This window comes from Teleopsis dalmanni, chromosome X (genome assembly GCF_002237135.1).
Source record: "Teleopsis dalmanni isolate 2A chromosome X, ASM223713v2, whole genome shotgun sequence".
Classification (NCBI taxonomy): Eukaryota; Metazoa; Arthropoda; class Insecta; order Diptera; family Diopsidae; genus Teleopsis; species Teleopsis dalmanni.
The window spans coordinates 7,677,451-7,699,038 of NC_051848.1; the positions used below are offsets into that span (position 1 = coordinate 7,677,451).

The 21,588-nt window shown below is 30.3% G+C and overlaps 1 protein-coding gene and 2 long non-coding RNA genes across 3 annotated transcripts; all 3 read left to right on the forward strand.

The window, feature by feature from the left end:
• The first annotated feature begins 3,208 nt into the window (after positions 1–3,208).
• Positions 3,209–4,357, forward strand: LOC119689817. Its single transcript, XR_005253496.1, has 6 exons — positions 3,209–3,675; positions 3,748–3,822; positions 3,889–3,947; positions 4,003–4,075; positions 4,148–4,225; positions 4,301–4,357. It is a non-coding gene; the product is annotated as an uncharacterized LOC119689817 (long non-coding RNA).
• Positions 4,358–5,597: 1,240 nt separating this feature from the next.
• LOC119687490 (calmodulin-like) lies at positions 5,598–6,669 on the forward strand. Its single transcript, XM_038101824.1, has 2 exons — positions 5,598–6,018; positions 6,587–6,669. The coding sequence occupies exons 1-2, from the start codon at positions 5,598–5,600 to the stop codon at positions 6,667–6,669; spliced, it is 504 nt and encodes a 167-aa protein (XP_037957752.1).
• A 735-nt stretch (positions 6,670–7,404) lies between these two features.
• Positions 7,405–9,827, forward strand: LOC119689993. The gene is made up of 3 exons (XR_005253529.1): positions 7,405–7,475; positions 8,922–9,426; positions 9,502–9,827. It is a non-coding gene; the product is annotated as an uncharacterized LOC119689993 (long non-coding RNA).
• The last annotated feature ends 11,761 nt before the right edge of the window (positions 9,828–21,588 follow it).

Below are 21,588 nucleotides of genomic sequence, written 5' to 3' on the forward strand. Positions count from 1 at the left end.
ATAAATTTGAAACAATTTAATTTAATCATTTTAATTTCTCTCATGTTGCGCTGCTGGCTGTCGACTGCCAGAGATGTGTCGAGCCCGCTCAAGTACTTGCAGTACAAATTGCGCGGATATTTGCATAAATATTGTAAATTTGTTTTCATTTTTGACAAAATCTATACAAACTGCATAGCTTCACACTTCACTTAAAGTCGAGTATTTTGAATATTAACCAAAATTTCGAAACATGCAATTTAAACAGCAAATAATATATTCCCGTTGAAAATAATGTATTTTGTTTATTTAATTTAACAAATAATCACATATGTGCAATGCACAAAATGCAGATGCTGAGTTGTGTCAGAGTTTGGGTATCAGACTAGCATTTTATCTTTACGGAGTAGCACTGCAAATACTAGTGCTGTTCGTATTATTCGGATATTTTAAATACCGAAGTTATACGATTATCCGATTATTCGATTAATCGATTAATAGGATAGCAACGAAGTCTCCGGCTTTGAAAATAAAATCGAATTTTTTGAAAATCCGGAGTCTTCGAATATCCGGATTTGCGATTATTATTCGGTGTGAAATTATTCGGAGGCTGCGAGAGTAAGAGTTGAAGGGAAAGCACCAAATGTAAATGAATGTGCAACATACAAAATATTTTAAGTATGATAGAATCTTTTGTTGTTTGTACGATTTTGTGTATTTAGTATATCAATGTATATAAATACCTCGGTATATTAATTACGTATAAACTCTCTTACAATAAACATTTGACCTCTAAACTTTCATTAGGTAAAAGTGCAATTAACTCCACGTGGGCAGAACACTTATCTAATCCTTAAATAACTTTCTAATCCTTAAACAACTTTCTAATCTAATAATAGCTTCAATTATACCCTACGGTGCCCAAGTTTGGAGTTACAAACACGATGATCAAGTGTAAAAACTCTTTAGTTTTTTTTTATAAAAAAGATACTATTTCTTTGCGCTAGCACTACAAACTATATGCTCCACTTAAAAACGGGTTTACCAACGCAGTATATAGACACAGTGAAAACATGTTTCAGCTAAGTAAGAAAAAGTCTTAATCTCCCTCCACAAGGCTTTCTTCAATACCAGCTGAACTTACAATTGACAAAGTCATATATTGGGCCAAAGATTGGGAACATATAGAACTGGGTCTTTCAATAACCAGTATTCGGAGTATGGATTTTAAATTACTACACAATATTATAACTTTATACAAACGATTTCTTTGTCGCAAATGCTAGGACGGATCTAATGACTTCTGTGCAAAGAAAAAGTTAAGGTCTTATTATATGGTAACAATACTAATAACCTTATACAGGTTATTTATCAAAAGTGTATTAAGTTACAGAAGAATATTATTAAGAATAATTTATATGTTAAATTTATTTAATTTTTTTTTAAATGTAAAAAAATATTTTCAGTCCAAAATTGAACTTTAAAATATTGAATTCTTTGAAATATTTTCATATAACATTGAACATTGCCATATAATGTATTCAAAAATAGTATACACTACTGAACTATTGAACTGCAGTTGTTTTTTAAATATTTTTTTCAAAAAACGTGTTTAGGTAGGTAGGTAGGTTAGATAGGTACTTAGCCATAACATCTCGGTATTTTTCCGAACGAAACAAATTATATAGACTTGTTAGATACAAGTCTAGTTTAATGTACACATATTTTTAATAAAGTTAATAATCTCGATGGCACTTGAAATTGATTCTAATGAACCAGCAGTAGATTTTCTTTATTCTTGATTTCTTAACCTTCTTTATTGTTGAATAATGGTATGGTTAGGCTAAAAATTTTTTGGAATAATACACGTATCAACTTTATCATGGGTAAAAGTTTTTTGACACATTTTTTTAAAAGAATTCAGTTAATTATTTTTTATTTAGATAAAATAAATAAATTTTTTACAATTAAATTGCAGTTAATTAACTTTTGTTTCTTTAACAATGTGTCCTATTCGATTTATAAAATAAAAACGTATTATTTATTCTCCCTTTTTGTTAAAAATGATCTTTAACTAAATGTGTATATTTATTTAAAAAAATTATTTTTATCTATATGGCTCTATATTTTCTAAATATTTTACTAATAAACAAAAGTTCTACTCTCACATTGCCAGAAAAAAAATTTGTTCATTTATTTTCCTTTACTTAGGGAAACTTTTTCTATTCCGTTAAATTACACAAAATAAGTTTTGAACTGAATGTGAACTGCTCTTGGCACTTAAAATATGTCACGACTTCATGTTGCATACCAACTACTGTGATAAAATTAGTTTCTGCGCAACAAATCTCAAGAAGAAGCTATTTATTTCTCTCCCCTTCTACCCCTTCTAACCGTTGACCAAACTAACATTTAAGACTTGAATTAAGGTTATTGGGCATGTAAGAACCCATTACCATACACTTCGAACGAGTGTACTCCCTTCATTACTCTTTTCTGTGATAATTCATTTTATTATTTTCATTATCATCACTTTGCTTAAAGGACGACATATGTAGACAGGATAAATAATTATGTACGTGCACTTGATACCTGCCTCTAATAGGTCCTTTCTGGTCATTAGACTCATTAGAAGTTGGATGGACGAATATGCAATAAAACGAAATAAATCATGACGGATTGGTACTAAGTTACCAAGTAAAATAAACTTCATAGATGGAAAAATAAGAGATTAGATGAATGTTAAAGTGTTCTTTACGTACATAAATGGTCATATGATAGTTTGCTCCTTAGTAGGATTTTAACAAAAACCAATAAAATAAGCTTTAGTGGTTAATCATTTAATTGTTCTTCAAAGTTCCATTGAAACTAAAATTTAAATCGAAATGCAATTAATTCAAAATGAAGTAGACAAGGCGGAGGTAAAACGTATTCATATACAATGAATGTTAACATTTATTTAAGGGTTTCTGTCATCAGCAGTGTCCATCATCCAGAAATCATAACCGCATACGAATCTATAACATATCTTAAAGGTAAAGGTATTGCATACGGACGGACACTTAAAACTCGACGTATATATAACTTTCTCATATGGTAATATACACAAAAAGTATTTAGAATGAATACTTTGCTTCTCGTATAATTTTTAATTTAAATCACGTTCTCATATTGATTTCAAAAAATTATTTGCTTTTTGAAAATTTCATATTATCATTTCATATTTTTTTTACATAGAGTTAACTACAAAATTCGTTTCATTAAAACTTTGTTTAAAAATTTTTAATTCTATCAAAGCATTGGTAACGAATATGAAAACCAGGGGAAGCAATAATAGTTTCTTAACCTTTCTACAGCAGTTCAGGAGCTGGAATTCGCACCTAACGCTAGTTCAAACTGCTAGGATTGGTCGCGCTACCTGGGACTCTTTGACTGCCCAAGAAAAATTGGTTTACCGTATCGTCGACGAGAGTCCCGGGAACGCAGGTGCGGATTGCGGCCCCTGTAAGAAAACAACAAAAAAGGCCGCCTGCGCGAAAAAGAAGAAAAAGGGCTGTGGACAGAAAAAGAAAACAAATGCGGGTCGTAAAGGGAAGAAGCGTAAGCCAAAGCGCAAGGTCTGCGTGAAGCGCAAGGTTTGCACGACGCGCAAGAAAATCTGCTGATAACAATCAACAATTAATACTGGAAGTAAAAGTAAATATTATTTAAAGTAAATTAGTCATTTTGACAGCTATGCTTACTAAGTTTTATTTACTAACTATACAGGAAATGGTGGAAAATAAGATCTAATGCTTCCAGTCTGTACCACCACCACCACCACCAGCACCACCACTAAAAATCGTAGGAGTGCTTTTTTTGTATTAGATTATATTGATAAATTGATCATTTTGTATAAACTGTTTGCAGCACATATCTTGATGCTACATATTCACCATTTACCAGGCAAAAGCTAAATAACTCTCAAGGTAATAATTCAGATTTAACGTACTAAGCAAAAAATTTAATTTAGATATGATTTAGGTGGATGATAGCTAAATGTGTAACGTGCAACCTAAAGGATCCTTATTTTTATGTGCCAGCCAAAAACCAAAAAGTATGTTTTCTCAAGATAAGTTAAGAATGTAAAAATCATTTTTAATATATTTTTTTTTTCATATATGTTAAGACATTTCCTCAAACATTGTAAGATAGAAGTACCCAAAATATTTATTTCAAGAAAAAAAATGTTTAATTAAAATAAAATGTAAATTTAATGTTTAAATATATTTTGATGTAAATTGATCAAAACTTAATTAAATAGGTTAACTTGTGATTTCAGGTCCCCTTATAAAACATTGTATGGAGCCACAATGTTTTGGACAACAAAACCTTATAAGAAAAAAAAAACCACAACGAAACGAAACGAAAAATTTATTTTTTATATTAATTTTTGTAATTAATAAGCCAAAATAAGTAAATAATAATTAATGAGCCGTAACGTGAACATTTGTCAGTAAAAATCAATAAAATATTCCCCCAACAAACCTTTTGAGTTTCATTTTAAACTCTAGCAAAATTAATTTTGTATTTAGATACTTAACCTAATTCTAATACACGTATATGATGACATGATATGATATGACATGATGATCGTTATTTTCAAAATTCATGGACGTTCAATAACCTATGCGATAACGGCGAAATCCGAAAACGAAAATAAGTCAAATCGTAAGTGGTTGATATTATAGTGTTTCTCAAACTGGAAACTACGATGGGTTAAATGTATAAAACCAAAGTAGATGAAGTGAACGGAATAAAAATTACTATTAAATAAGATTAACACAATATTAAATGTATTCTTTATTTTGTAAAAATAACATTTTATGTTGTATACACATTTGTCTATGGTGGATGAATCTTATGGGATTGCATAAAACCTTCGACTGATGATGTGAGCGAGCATCACTTTGCTGAAGTCCAAAATGTCATGATCGTACAGCGAATATTAAGCACCATATAAATATATATGCAGAAATCAACACGATAGAATGGATCCCGAATTTTTACTGAAGTTCAAGAACACTGAGCAGATCTTAACTGCTGAATAGTATACGGAAATGTATTTACCTTTGTGGGCAAAAAATTTTTTTGGAAAAAGAATCACAGCTATACATAAGAGCAAGCACAAGCGATTTCTACAAGCGCCATTATCCTCAAACCTGGCTTAGTCTAATTTATATTGTTTTCTGAAATAAAAAAAAAATTAAAAGAACTGGTCTTTAAGAGCGACTATTCTAGAAAGTGGACCTATGTGATTGTGATTAAAGCTATAAATTATAACTTAAGCAAACTTTTAAAAGTCCCCTCATATATATTATAGTTTTAATCCAATATATGCAGTATACAACAAAAATGTTTATAATAATAATATATTGTATCTTAGTGTGCCTTGCAGTTTTAAATATACTATTAATTGAATACATTTTTCATTATTAAAAAAAATATCTAAAGAAACGAATCAAAATTTCTCTCTTAAAAAAAATAAAAGAAAAGTCAAATTTTTATTTTTTTGGAAATTTTAAATTTTGATTAAATTTTAATAACACATTATTAATAGGTCTGTATATACACCTATAATGGCAGACGACCTAAGCGAGGAAAACGTTTCGCATTTGAGACAAATGTTCGCTGCTGCCGATAAAGATAAGGACGGCTATATTTCAACCAATGAATTCTTTACAATCACGCGTTTAGTATATCAACGCATAAATCAACATATAACAGATGCTGAAATGCAAGCGTTGATTGATGAGTTTGGCGCGGAAGATAAAGATAAAATTGATTTCGCTAGTTTTGTTAAGATTATTGGACCCAAGTTGTTCACGGATGAATGTTCGAACGAAGATTTGAGAGAAGTTTTTCGTTGCATTGACACGGATAATGACGGTTTTATAACAGCTGAAGAACTGAAACAAATAATATTGGAAACTGGTGAGACTTGTACTGATGAAGAAATTGCTGTCCTTATGCAAATAGTCGATTCAGATGGTGACGGCCGTATAAATGTTAATGAATTTATTGCAATTTGGAGCTTAAAAACTGAATAAACAATTGTTTTATAAGTTTACGAAAAACGAGCTTTATCTACTCGTTTGTTTGAGGATTCGCAAATTTTTATTGTTACATTTAAGTTCTGGAATAAAAATTAGAATTCGTTAAAAATATTCTTATTGCGTTAAGAACTTAATTCAATTTATTTTTTACTGTAAGAATGAAAACTCAATTTACCGATGGGCTTATAGTACACATTCAGGTAAATGCTATAAGGCAATCTGTTCTGTTTTATCGCCAAGTCAGTCTCTCGGTTTCAAGCTTCACAAATGCTTGACAAATTTCGTAGACATCTATTATAAAACGATGAACGGTAATAGCATATATGATGATATTAATAAGATTCTCTTGTCTGCTTAACGTACTTATTACGACTTTAGCAAGATATTCAAAAACAAACTGCTCTCCAAGAGGCATTAATCTTATATTAGACAAAATGGTTAGTTATACGGGAAAGCAGATAGTGTAATTCAAATTTGATATCTTAATTAAAATAAGCAAGACATATACTCAGAGCGATATGACGAATATATTCAACAAAATACTGAAAATGTGATAGTGGAGAACAAGAAACGAGAAGAACTACGAGCAAGATGAAAGGACAATATAGCAGATAATGGACCAAACAATTTAACAAACCCAACGATTGGGCAACAGCAGGAGACAAAAGTAATTGGAGGAGAGTGCGTAAGAGGGTTAAGGTCCGATAAGGGTTCTTGTAATCACTAATAATGTTAAACTTACTATTATTGCAATTGATGAGAAGAAAAAAAAAATATCTGCAGAATGTATATCATTACCGACCGAGAATATTGCTTAAAATTGCTATAATTTATAAAATGGTTTTACCTTGGGTTTTAAACAATATTTATTAATAAAAAAATTAAGATATCAAAATATAGTGTTAAGGTACACAAAGCTTATATTGCATTTCAGAAATGGATATATTTTAGTTTGAGTTTTATAAACTAATTTCACTTTATTATGTGTGTCGTTTTATATAAAATGTTATGGTCAGTTTGCAGATACAAACACTGCTTTTAAACACTCAAGTAGTGAGGTTAATTAAATGTTTTAATTAAACTCGTTGAGAAAAAAAAGAGTTTTTATTAAAAAACTTCAAAAAATATGCAAAATGCTGCAATATATAGATTATTATCCTTGCAAACCAATAAGGACAACAATCGTCAGTTCAACTTTTCTTTATAATTATTCAAATTTTATTTTCGCTGACATTAACATCGAAGAATGTTCATTATTGAAAAAATAAAAATTTAAATATTTTCATTTTAACAGAGAATGCTTTTTAAAATTTTTGACGTTAAATAATTTTCTTTTTTTTTATTTCGAATAAATTTCATCAAAGAAAATTTCCACCAAATTTTCCGTATTTATTAGACTGGGTAAGTGCCACTAAAAATAGTTTTTATGGTAATTATTAAATGAATTATAACTATATTATATAATCTTATATTATCTTATATATATAAGATACCATATAATTGAAAATTAGTTCGTGGTCGTGGTAAAAAGAAGTTGTCCCACCTATTTTAGTTATATTTAATGTTGTTACGTTTCCTAAATTGAATCTCTCTTCCAGACGCCCTAAGGAAGATTATAATAGATTTTATGAGTGTCTTCTTGTGCCTTGAAAAGGATTATTCTCAAGAATTGCTGTCATTGCAATATGTTTTATAAAGCTAAACTAAAAAGTTTTATCAAAAAAATTCGCTTTTGAAAAACCTTCTGTAGTGCCATTATATACGATACAATACGATTCTGAGATATAGTATATGCTTTTACAGGTTTTCCTATCAAAACGCCTGTACTTTCTTTTTATTTTTGTCCGAACCTAGAACCTTACCTCTTTAAAAGAATACACTTTGTCGCTTTGAAGTCAACTTCCCTGTTTAAATAGACTACTGTAAAGTTTTGCGTGATGTTATATGTTTTTGCCCATCAATGAAAGCAAGCATTCCTGTGAATTTCAACGAAAGTGAAACTAATTGAATTTCATGTGCTTATCAAGAATTAATGTTTTGCGTAAAAAATCATCATCGTGATTAAGAAAAGGACTTGACGAACACTATGTTGACCTGCTCCATCAACTTTAATGGTTAAAAATGGTTCAATATGTTCCGTTGTAGTCGTATCAGCACAAGTAATCATGTTAGAAATCTTCGATCGAAATCTAAAATACTGCTAGACGCTCAACTAATGAGGGATTGCTTGGGTGTGGGCATCTCAACCTCATATGAGCGGGAATATCACATTTTATATAAATATATAGAATTAAATTCAATACACAAAAGTTCAATGTAACGCATTTTCACTTTTCACCAAAAACGCAACTGTGTGACTTCAATCGAATATTAAGCCATGTTTAACAGTTGGGAATATGTATTCATCACAACACACCAAAGGGCCCAATGGGCAGTCAAAACAATGGACAACTCCAGATGAAGGTCAATCAAAGAATGTGGAGATGAAGAATCATGCGACAATTTTGATATGCAAGCGGTAACATTTATAGCGATTACTTTGAAAATGATAAAACGGTTGCCGACAAATGTTATTCAGAGCTGATGTACAGTTTTGACATCGATTAGAAACAAAAAAGGACTGCATTTGAGAAAATTTTCTGCGACTATTTTATGTTTCTGATCCCAAAGATGCTCTTGGAAACATATAAAGCGATTATTTATACTGAAATCTGTTTACAAATTCAGTTCCATATGATAAAAAATAAATATACAATATTTATTTATTAAAAATAAATTAATTTCAATAACTACAATTTCATAAATAAAAAAAAAAAAATTAATGACTAAAATATTTTAAAATTACAGGTTTTCAATCTCACAATCTAAATTCTGCTCCCCCAAATTCGCCTATGAAGTATACTTAGCAATAGCCTTTATTTTCCATAAATTGTTACAAAAACATAACACAGTATTTTGTATGATTCAATAAAAATCATTATACAATAAACTGTTCCGACAATATGGAAAATACGAAGAATACAGAAGCAGAAGAGGCCATGTCCGCAGCACCATCACGTGCAAATACGCGTCTTCAAAGGAAGTATAAGAAGTGGTACGACACTACCAAAGTTAAGGTGGTCGATGCTTTGAAGAAGAAACTTCGTCATCCTCATGGCGACTGTGTATTACAGCTCTTAGAGGACGATGTGGAAATAAAGGAATCATTCGCTGCCGTCACAGAGGAAGTACTTGAAACACTTAGCCTGAGAAAAGAAGTGAGCGCGGCTATAAAAGCAATGGAGCAGAGTGAACACAAATTGAAGCGGGAAATGTTCTCATAACTGTTCAGATGTGGTTGCGAATTAAAATTGTAAGTCAGTTATTTAACATATTTCAATACTTATTATTTTCGATTTTTTTTTTATTTAAATATTTTTCTATTTAGCATATAAAACATCTATTTTGCGTTCACGTTCCTGTTCTAGGCTTCTACGCTTGTTTAAGTTTCGTGTTGATGTCGTTAAATTGCGAACAAAATAAACAAAATGACAAATGGATGTCGGGCCATGCTATACATATTCTTCAGCATTAATTTCAACTTGACATTCTCAACAATGGAAAAAACTAATGCAATAACATATTTCATATTATTCTCATTTGTTTTGAAATTTGATTTCAGTCAATGTATTTTAAAATTAACCAAAGCTACAGTATAAAACATGTGATATAGACTCGCTATTTCAAAATAATATATATCTTTTTTCATTTTAACCGTTCTTTTTTTTCTCTCTCTCTCTTGATTAAGGAATTCAATATTATTTACAACAAAAACTTATATTGTTTATATTACTTTATATCATATATCATATTATTATATTTTATATAATAATATTGTATTACTATTAATAATCATTTCATAAAGTATAAGAAGTACAAGTATAAGTAAGTTATTTAGGCTATATTTCTAGTGATTTGAAAAGCCTCCAAATTCACTCTTGAACAAATTTCTGCTCTTTTTTATGTTATCTCACTATGTTCTTCACCATGTTATCTTCTCTCCTGACAACAAAAGATAATAAAAAAAACTATATATCACTTTTACGATCGATTTTGATATGTGCAGCTGTTACCCAAAAGGTGTTATTTGTAAGGTGTTTAGAATACGTTAGAGTCTGCCCTGTTTCAATAGTTAATGTTATATCGAAACTTTCAAAATTGTTGTGCTTCAACGCAATCATATAGTATTCCACTTCGTCACATAATTCCTTTCATACATTCTGATTTGTAATTATCCAATAGTATTATTAGCTTTATTTTTACTTCATATTAAATTTGTTCTATTACAAATTCAATAACAATTATATTATACATATCAAGCTTACAGCTATGGCATTTTAGCCGTCTGCCGGAATTATCCAATATAAATTGAAATTTGACCTGATTGAAATTTTTACCTAAGGTGAGTATTTAAAATTGAATTTCTACTTTTTGCAACGAAATGTCATAATTTTATTTAATGTTAAATATTTTCACACAATATATTTTTTCTTCAGTTGAAGACTGGATGAAATCAGCGTAATGAGTCAGTTGAATATTGTGCCTAAATCCAATTGTTTAAGAATTTATAGAGAAGAGAACCAGTCACAGTACCTTCGATTTCTTAGTTTTCTTAAAACTTTTAAAGGGATCAAATAGAGAGGTAAAGAGCAAATACTCTAACATACTCTAACAATCTCAATCAGTTTCTTGCAAATGCAGTTTCTAAAATATATTGACATGTTGGGTCTATAATGAAACCTACCGCGACGTTGTAGAGTCCGCCTATGTTATGCGCTATAATAACCCACCGATTAGTACTCTGAGATTATTTCTTTTTATAGAAAGACAAGACAAGGGAATCTTCAACAGTTTACTATCGTCAAACGCACAAGTTTTTTTCAAAAATGTTTAAAAAATAATGGATTTATCATGTATAACAAAATTTTTTGAAATATGCATCTACCTTATATAACGAGGTTTTTCTGTAGTATCTTGTGTTGTAGATTCCATTCCATTAGGAATCAATTTTTCAAATTAGACTTCCTAAAAGAAAATTTAGAAAATTATATATTTTGCAAAATGACAGAATGATTGAATCTGCCTGAATTAGCTCTTTTTATTCCACAAGTTTGGATATTTCCAGTAGAAGTTTGGTTGCTTTGGAAACAGATAAATGAATTTAGGTTATCTTTTTTCAAGTAGTTTTTAAAACTATTTTGTATTTGAAGTTTAGTTTCGAGACAATAGTATTCGTATTGATATGATTCTGTTTTTAATATTTGCAATACATACAATTAATACTTGTGGTACTTAAAATGTAATGACACTTTTTTCTTTTTTGCTTTCGAATGGGAAATATGCATTGATATCTTGCATATTTACCAGAGGCAATGATGTTGTTGTATAATTTTAGACTAGATTTGAATGAAGTTCTTATGGACTTCACTGTTGCCTACTTACCATGAAGTTTTCAGAAATAATTCAATATTTTAGTAGGTATAAGATTATTGAGTTGAATAAATAAAAAAGTTTATTATGTACAATATACATATAATTCTAAGAGGATGTAGTATAAACTGAAGAATATTTTCTGTAGTGCACTAAATTTATTATAATAAACATTATTCCTTTATTTCTCTTTAAATACGGATATGTGAGATCATCACAAAAAATTTTAATTTTGATAAAATTAAAAAAAAAAATACTTATTAAAATGTATTTAAATCATATTTAATGTTTACAAATTTCTATGTGACATAAAGTATTTGATTGGATTATTTTGTAATTTTTATGCCTCAATATATCTCATCGCATTTCATGTTTTAACTGCCCTTATCCATATGGATTTTATCATATGTTAAATTTGCGAATCACCTGTTGAATTTATTCCGCTGGAAGTTTGCACATTTTCTACATCTTGTATTATACAATAACGATATAATAGAAATCTAACACACCAACGAAATTCCTTATGACCAGTTGCACTCTTATCTAGCCCTAATAAGACCTAACAAGCGATACCAATAAGAGCTACATATCAAAGGCTGGAATGGTAACAAACAAAATACTAAATCGTGCTTAGTTCTTACTTTAAGCTACTTTAAAGAATTGTCATTTTATCCTGAGAATGAAGCTCAGCAAAACCGTAAAAGTATGTGACATTTTTTTTGGCATTCAAGTGTATCTGCCCTTTTATTGCTTTCGAACTATGTACCACCAGCTTTGTGTCATTTATGTGAACTTTCCAGGCAATCCATTGTTTGTTAGAGAAGAAACCGCTGATTCCACAAATTATTACGCAAATGTATCTATAAATACACAAACGAATCGCAAAATACTTGTACAACTTCACTTTGCTCGTTCGCTGGCAATAAAAAGAAAACATAAAATTTTGATTGGATCAAACATTTTTTATAGCTAATAACTTTGTTTGCACATTTCCTGTCAGTTGTCGGTCTTTTTCTTCATGTGCAAAAAACATAAACGCAAAAATAAATATTTTCTTCTATTATTTGTATCTTTGTTGTTTGTATCCAGCAATAGACATCCCAACAACGCTTCAATAAATATACAATTTTTTTTTGTTTGTTTGTCATCCGCTCCGCGCTGTGCGCTTCACGTACTCGTCCTGTTAGTAAATAGCGAAAAAGTATCTATACTCGTCACTGACACGTACTCGCGTACAAAATGCATCTTACTTATCAGAGATTTCGCTGGGTGTTTGTGTTGTCTATTGGCTATGGATACGTCTATTTGCGCTACAATTTAAGCCATTGTATGCCAAATGTTTATCATATTTGTATCTTGATTGTGGTTATTTGTCCATGCTCTTCGTCCTTGTTGCCATTTCAGTTGTCGTACGGCCTTCGTATGGTGTGTTTTTATTGTTCACTGAGGCAGGCAAATAAATTTTATCTGCATGTGGAAATTATGTGAAAAATTACACTCATTAAGTGATTTTTTTGTTCTACTCTTGTTGTTGCCGTAATAAAATTTAGCTAACAAGTGTATGTTTGCATAAACTGTGCATAAATATTTGCACAACATACACATCAAATTATATCGAATAATATAAATTATTTAAATTTATGCATGAGCAATTATTTGCCGTCAGTACGTTTTTACTACGAGTATCTCAATGAAGGATTTTTTATTAATCGCCGGAAAATCGTTATATTCGGAATAGCTATTGAAATATTTATGACAAAAACAGAATATCAAATATGAAGACTTCATCAATGGAAATGCAACAACTATTGACCTCAAATAAAGGGCACACACATGAGACAGTAGTAACTATTGATGATAGTGATGACATAGTCGATTGGTTAATTGGTTGCAGTGGCATGCCATTAGATAACTTCCATGTACCTCAATTAGCAATTTTTCGCTGTTTTGCTACCACATTCCTCGCCAGAACCCTTGTATAGAATAAATAAAACCCTTGTATAAATCCATTCCATCGAATTAAGATAACTTAATAGATCTTTCGCCTTCACCGATGAACAGTCTGATAAACTATCAAAGCAGTTACTTTCTAAGAACCTACATCTTCTGGACGCCATAGCCGGGCATTCTAAAGAAAATGTATTAAGTATTATACATAATACATTGAAATGAGTAAGGATTAAGGTTAAAAAACAAAAATAAGAAAGGAGTAGCAGATCTGTAGCCAGAAGTTCACTTTAGCAATCACCTTCATTATATATTAAAATAAATATTTTTAAATATAGTCATTCGATTTCTTTCGGAGCTTGGTGAAACTGAAACCTCTTCCAGACTACTTGTCTGAGTAGAGTAGTAAGCTTTCAGTAGAGTAGTAAGCTTTCAGTAGATTAGTAAGTTGATTTTTTTTTTGTTGTAATAATAGTTTTATATTATACTTTGTACTTATATCACTATCTAATCTCAGAGTAATCACTAACCGCACGGGACGGTACGCAGATCTTAGATCAACCATTGAATAATCACAAAGATTATCAGAAATACTCAAATTAGTCAGTGAGATGGGCGAGACGCTGCAGAACCCCTATCATAGCTATCATAGAGTAAAAGTGCCCAGATGCACTAATTCGGAAAAGGTTTAACATAACATCTCCTAAGTATATTTATAAAGATAAAAGTATTTATGTAATAATAATAATGAACGAAATGAGAAATATAGTAACAGCATGTATTAAAGTAAAGTGACATATGAAAACTTGAAAGCCAATCAAATTTACTATGACCCACTTAAAGCTACCTCCTTAAAATTATTTAAAATATTATACTAAATAGCACTTGCTTAAAGTACTGCAATCTCATAACTTCAACACAATAACACGCACATATATGCATTTAATATTATTATTATTCTTTATTCTTAGGACGCACTATATTTCATAAAAATACACAATAAACTTATGTCTATATTAAAGGCGAAGAGAAATATTTTTATTTCTTTATGCCGTCCTTCCTTGCTGCATTTTAACGAGTTCAACAAATATGCACCTGGCAAGGAAGCAGGATCCCAGCGACTGCCTTTATGCATAGCACAAACGAGCATAAGAAGCTGCAAGTGGTTTAAGATGCTTGTACGAGTTTTGCGTCTTACATGCACTTATGTCGTGCAATCTGCAGTTTACTTAAATGATGCAACTTGTTAGATTGTTGCATACACAATATATAACTATTTTGTATAAATTATGTTGCTGCTACCTTCATATTTTCGCAGTTCGCAGTTGCAGTTAGCTGCTTGGCAATCCTGCTGCCAGCAGGGACGAGAACAAAAGGTATTGTTGGCAACTTTGCATATCTCAAAAATACAAAAGACTTCAGTTGCTCTACAAAATTTCTAATAACATAAATATTAAATTTTGTATAGTCTTTAAGTATGCAGAGAACTAATTTCTACTACAAGCAATATGTTTAGGAAACTTTATTATAATAAAGTCGATAAATTTTTTAAAGACACGTGTGTTACGAGTATGCATGGCATCACTTGTTTAAATTGAAACTCATTTCAAACATAAAAGAAAAGTAATTGTGTCTAATAATGCTTTTGTAAGTATTAAAACTTTATATTTAATAAAATCTAAGTAAGTACGTTTTAAAGACGATATTACATGTACCACTAAATCCTTTTCATGTCAAAAAGTATATTGAGCCATAAACATGAGTTGAGAACAATATGAACGCACTTGATTTCACAGTGAAACAAATTCTCTCAACAAAGAAAAAATTGTTATTTGCATATTTCACTGAAGGGCTTCCAACTGGAATTGCGGGACTACAGTGCGTATGAGTGTTTAATTAAAATTTGTGCATTAATGTGAAAACAAAAATGGTTATGATTTTATAAAAAATTTGGTCAATAAAAGTACATATAAAACTATCATAATTGCCGAATCCCTTCAAGTAAAAAAATATAATTTAAATATTTATATAAAAAAAATAGGGACTAAAAAAAGGACCACAAACTGTAAACTCATATCCGCTCAAGTTATTTTTTTTTTTTTTTTGGGTTTTTGGTCAAAATGTTTTGTTTAAAGCTTGATTAGTATGGAGGTGGGGAGCGGTAGTGAGGTCACAAATATTTTTGTAAAGCAGAAGCTTCATACAATCAAAGTAATGACATATATAAATTCTTCAGTTTTTCTAATATAAACAAAAAATCCCTAAAAGGTGATAAAATTTGCTGTTCAATTAATCGAAAGTTGGGCGGTAATGGGTTAATTGAATTAAGGGTTTTTGGGTGAACAGTTCTTAAAATAATATTTATGAATTTTATGACACATAGTTTTTGTTGGATAGACTTTTTTAACACCATGTAATATTGAGTTGCAGGGTGTCATCAAAGGATTTCAGTTGAATACTGAAAAAAATCATCTTTAAGTTTAACTAAAACTTTTGGACTTAAAAGAAAGTTATAATCTAATGTGAAGAGACATCATATGCTTTAAGAACCCGAATCTCATTTAACTTCATTAAAGTAAAATCAAAGTATTGCCTTGTTTTACTTTTTTTAATTTTAATTTCATTTAGTTTCATTGAAAACCCACATGAATGCATTGGAATTTCTTGTAAGGTATCTGCAAAAATAGAGAACAGATCCGCTGCATTAAACATAATCTGTATATAATTCAATTACGTTTAATAATTATAGTATCTTTTTTTGTTGACCTTGCAGTCAGAAATATTTTTTTATAAAAAAATTTTATATATATAATACTTTTGCTTTTAACCACATTTATTCTCTCTCTCTCTTTATTAAAAAATAATTTCTTTTTCTCCTCCAGTAAAAGTTTATTAATGCATAGTATTCAATTATTGTTAAATATCAAGACAACACAAAATGTAAAGAATCGGGCATCAAAAAAACCCTGAATCATGTCTTCTGTTTCTGTCAGATTTTTTCAAAACTCAAAAAAAATTATTTTGAGCGATCTCGTCTCGTTGAATTCACAAATGATACTCACGTTTAAAACAATGAGTACTATCACTAACTTCCTTTAAAGCCTCTTATCTTCTATCGCTACCTATAAGGTGTAAGACCCATAAGGATGATGAGACCTATGATGAGTCTTTATAAGCCAGTAATACTACAATTAAGACAAATTTTGCTGGAAGATGTTACGATGTAAATTCAACTATGTACTAGAACTTTCTGCAGTATATTGTAACTGTCTTTAATGACTCTAATCTGACATCACTATGCAACTATCAAATCTTTATATTAGCTCGGCAAATCGGTATTACCTACCTATACATTTAAACCCTTACAGGATGAGATATTGCGATGTAACACACATTGGCTTTTAAGTCCTTAGGATAATCAATTAAACAACAATTGTTTGACAAAATTCGACTGTATTCATCGATTTAGTCTTCCTTACGAGTACCACAATCATTTTAGCGCTTCTCTAATATTTCGAATATTTTATCGATACCACTCTTGTAGAATGATTCATTTTTAGCCTCAAAATAAGCCTCAATTTCGGCGATGAGTTTTTATATAGTAATCGCCAAATCTGTCGGTCGGCGGTATTTGTACGTCTCGATTTAACAAAAACAGTTGTAACTAAATAAATGTTTTTTCAGATATCATGAAATTTTAAGAGCAATCATTCGTAAAATTTCTAAAATTTACATGGATTTTTATTAGAGGCGCTGCCAGTGTTGTTATTGATCCTACAGATTTATTTGCAACAAACATGGTTAATATTCTTCAAATTCTGAGTTCTTTATCTTCAGCAGTTTTGTGAATTAGTAACATTTTTTTGGTTATTTTATCCAATTTTAAAGTTCGACTTTTTAAGGGTTGAACGTATTTTTAGGATTTCTGTTTTTTCGATAACAGCAGAGAAAAGTCTATAAATATTTGTTTAAAAAAATATCTTTTGTCTTTTGTTTAATAAAGGCTTAATTTCTTATTAGCCCACTGTGAGTACAATGTATTACAAACTCACATCAAACATTTAAGCTGAACATGTGAAAGTAGAGAAGTAAATAAGAATTGGAATGTTTTGGTTTAGTTTTATATCTCGAGGGTTAAGCACAAGTGCAACACAAATATTTAAACAAAATGTTACCGGATAGTACGCGTATTCAACATGGAAAGGATTCATAAACTGAAATAACAGCATCAACAACAAAACAACAACAAAACAACAGCAACAACAATAACAAGAACGGATATAACAGTTTCATTGATTTATAACTTTTTGAAAGTGTGAGTACTGTAAGAGAAATGGTGAGTGGATACATGGGAGCACAACTTGCATTTTTATTGCACATAAGATAGAGATACAAATCCTAGAACTATTACAAAACAAACAAGAAAACAAACAGAATATAGAAAGTAATACAAAAAAAAAAAAAAATTAACCAAACATATTTTCTTAACTTCAAAAGGAAAGCATAGGAGCCACAAAACCGCAAGTTTACTCCTTTTTACCGAGCATTAATTGCAATTTAACACTTGCGTAAGGTAAATAGTGAACGGGCGAAGTTAACAAATTACAACTGTTGTGGGTAAATGGCTGAAGGTGGAGTATGGCGGCTGGGGTCTGGGGGCTGGGAATTATTGCACAATACAACTACTACAACAACAATTGGAACAACAAATTTGTAAAAGTCTGAGAAGGGGTTAAGCATATCGGTGTATTTGCAGAGAAGTTCCAAGACAAAATTTTGTAAGGAATTAGTATCCATGGAATTCGTGGTTTGTTGCAATTACATTTGCTATTGTTTTTAGTGCAATCAAGATACAGAAATACCACACCACAGAAGTACAGAGACGCTTACAACTGAGACATTCTTTTAAACCACATATAAAGTTTCTGCAAAAGTATTTTCCGTAAGCCACATCAATTTATTTATTGTGTTATTTGCTGCATGCAATTGTTGGCAGCAACAAAATTTCTACATAGTTCAAGAGATACAATGCTAAAGAACTAACTAATCAGGTTTATGTTAAAATAGTTGAATAATTTGCGGTAAAATTATTCACATGAAATTACTTTGTAAAATAAATTTGTTTATTTACTACTTTCATGTTTCCAAATTGAAGCACTGACAACTTTTTTTCTATATTGACTTCTTTAAGTTTAAAATCGAAAATTTATTTAAAGATAATTAATTATAAATGTATCAATACTTGCCTCTTTAGAAATAAAAGAAAGTTTTCAGCAAATTGATTTAAATGACCATGAAGACCCAACGTAAATAATTCCGTACGCATTCCGATCACATCTATAATTGTAGGTATTTTTATGTGATCATGTTTTTGATTTTGACACACCCGAGTGTTTTATAAAAACTTTGTTTCGATTTTCTTTGACATTTATTGAACATCTGGTATACACACCAAGCTCCCTAACTTCTAAAGCACTGATATGAAGAAGTCTTCAAGCAGCTTAATACTTTCTACATATATTTATTAAAGACATTCAGATTGTTATCGCCACACTCCGAAGATCTCGTTACAGCGGACAATATTTTGTATAGAAAGATATAAGACTTGAAAGCAATATCTTAGAAGTTTAAGTCATGCAATCAAAAAATAGTAGTGAACAAATACTGTTACAAATTTAAAATAAATCTTATTAATTTTATTATAGAAGTTAAACCATTTTTTTTTTTTTTTTTGATAATCATATATAACTAAAAATATGAAAAAATGATTTACTTCTGATTTTCAGAAAATATAATATATATATAATATTTATCTTATGTTGAGGTTTTTCTGAGTTAGTGCAACTGGGCACATTTATTCTTCCTTAGCTGGAGTTTTTTACAAAGTTCAATCCTTCTCTTTAATTAATTTATATATTCCTCACAACCTTTGTGAATTATTTGCTGACTGATTTAAGATCTGCCTACTGCTCCATGCGGCTAGTGATTGCTCTGAAATTAAATAGTGCTATATAGGGCAGTGTGTCAGTATAGCTTTAGCAGTATAGCTTTATTCTGAAGTATCTTAGTATGTCATTCGTGTGGATATACCATAGCAATTTGAAGAATCTTCGGATTGCCTAACTTTGACCAAATTATTGCTTGCGGATATACCATAAGAGTTGACGGCTTTGCTATACACCACACGTCCGTAAAGAAGTGCCGGTCTGATTATCTGGCTGTAGATCAACCTTCTGTTCTTAGCGCTTATGTTATTGTGTTTAAACAGTGATCGTAAGCACTGCAGTATTTTCGCACAACTACTTCTTTTGTCTTGTATGTGCTTGTTCCAAGTGAACCGCTTATCAAACTTGATACCCGGGTATTTGAGGCTGTCCCCCAATTTATAGCAATGTCACCAACTCTCACTCTCAGTGAATTTTACCTGTGTTTACGAGTTATATATAGGGCCTTAGTTGCAGATATGTATTAATAAACATAAACTTATTTTTTTCAGTAGTTTTGTATGACATCTAGGTAGTTAACCGATTTTATAAAATTATCAACATGACTTACCAGGGTTCAAAAAAAATTTTGTCGAAGTCAATATCGATTAATTTAAAAATTGACAGCTTAATTGCCTACAAGAGTGGTCGATTCTTCTTGTGTTCTATACCCGTTTACATAATATTTAGGCATGTCAGCGGATCCTAACGCGGTAAGCTTCGATCGGAGTTTAGAAAGCTTCTTTTTAAATATAACAATTACCTGCTATTTAAGCAATTCTTTTCTGCATGAACTAGTGTAGTGTGTATGTCGATACTTGTTTTTATTTTTGCATATATCAAAGATTTTTACATTAGATTAAGCATCAAGTAAGAGATGTTCTTGCTCAAACTGGATCATTATTTAACTGGAAATTTAACAGTCCCTTATCACAAATTAATTCAAGTGTTAATCAATATTTCCTTCTCTCTGCGAGACATCTGTTCGACCCTGTCGTTACTTCTGCATTCACCCAAAACTATCACAATAAACGAAGTATCAATTAAAACAAATATTATCGACGTTCATCGACCCTTCTAACTCAAGCCTCTTCAACTTCTATTTTTCAAGCCTCTTTATGCATTGCAACTACGTTCTCTATAGATCCCCACTCACATTTCCATAAAAGATAAATAACTTCTTTGTGCAAAAAGATAATTTCTTGTCCAATTTAGATCTAGATTAAGCCAAATACTGACCTTTTAAATGTAGTAACACAAATTAATCCATATATTTCTCTTATGCAGCCATACTACAGCTCTACATCTCATAACGTTGCCCTATTGTTCCATAACACAAACACATCTGAGTTATGACATTAACACTTTTCTTCGAACTGAAATAACTCTTTAGATATTTTGATATAAAAATAATGTAATTTCTTTTCCGTGTTTTGTTTCTTTGTTCGATAATTAAGTTACCTCAGTGTAAACACCACTGTCCATAAGTCACGACAAAGCAACTACGTTTCTTTTAAAAAATTTATTTTTAATTTCGGGAAACATATTTTGTAACACTTTTTTTTTGTTCTTGGCTTATTCGTAAAATATTTATTTCAGGCTTGTTTTTAATGGTAAAATTCTTTATTATATATTAAATAAAAATTCAATAACTTTTTTTGTCATAAATAGAACTCTTTCGCAGAGTATTTTTATTTTTGGTCCCACGTTCGCTTGTGTTTCTATTGTCGCAGCAAAGAACTGTCGCCCTTCAGTCGCTACTTTGTGGGTTGCATGCGAATTTAAATGCCAAGCAAAGTTAGCCACCAACTAAGCCACGTAACACAGATATAAATCAAGTCAAATCTAAAAATATCCTTTTCTCGTGAACTTAACAGACAAAAATTCTGAAAAATATATAAATTTTATTTTTGCTCATGCAGGACCTCGTATACTTTGACACTGGCGATTCTCGACACTACAACTTGAGGCAGCGTAGCCAAGTAAAACCTTTTCCACTTTTAATTTGTGGAGTTCGGAAAAATTTTATAAAATATTTCTTATTTAATGCACATGTTCGTTTACCAATGACTGTATTGAAATCAATAAAATCTGCAGTTTTTCATAAATTTCAG

Excerpts from the sequence above, each read along its gene's own strand:
- LOC119687490 (XM_038101824.1), top strand. The coding sequence starts at position 5,598 with ATGGCAGACGACCTAAGCGAGGAAAACGTTTCGCATTTGAGACAAATG. Across the intron at positions 6,019-6,586 it reads CGATTCAGATGGTGACGGCC|AGCGATATGACGAATATATT; the intron begins GTATAAATGTTA and ends ACATATACTCAG.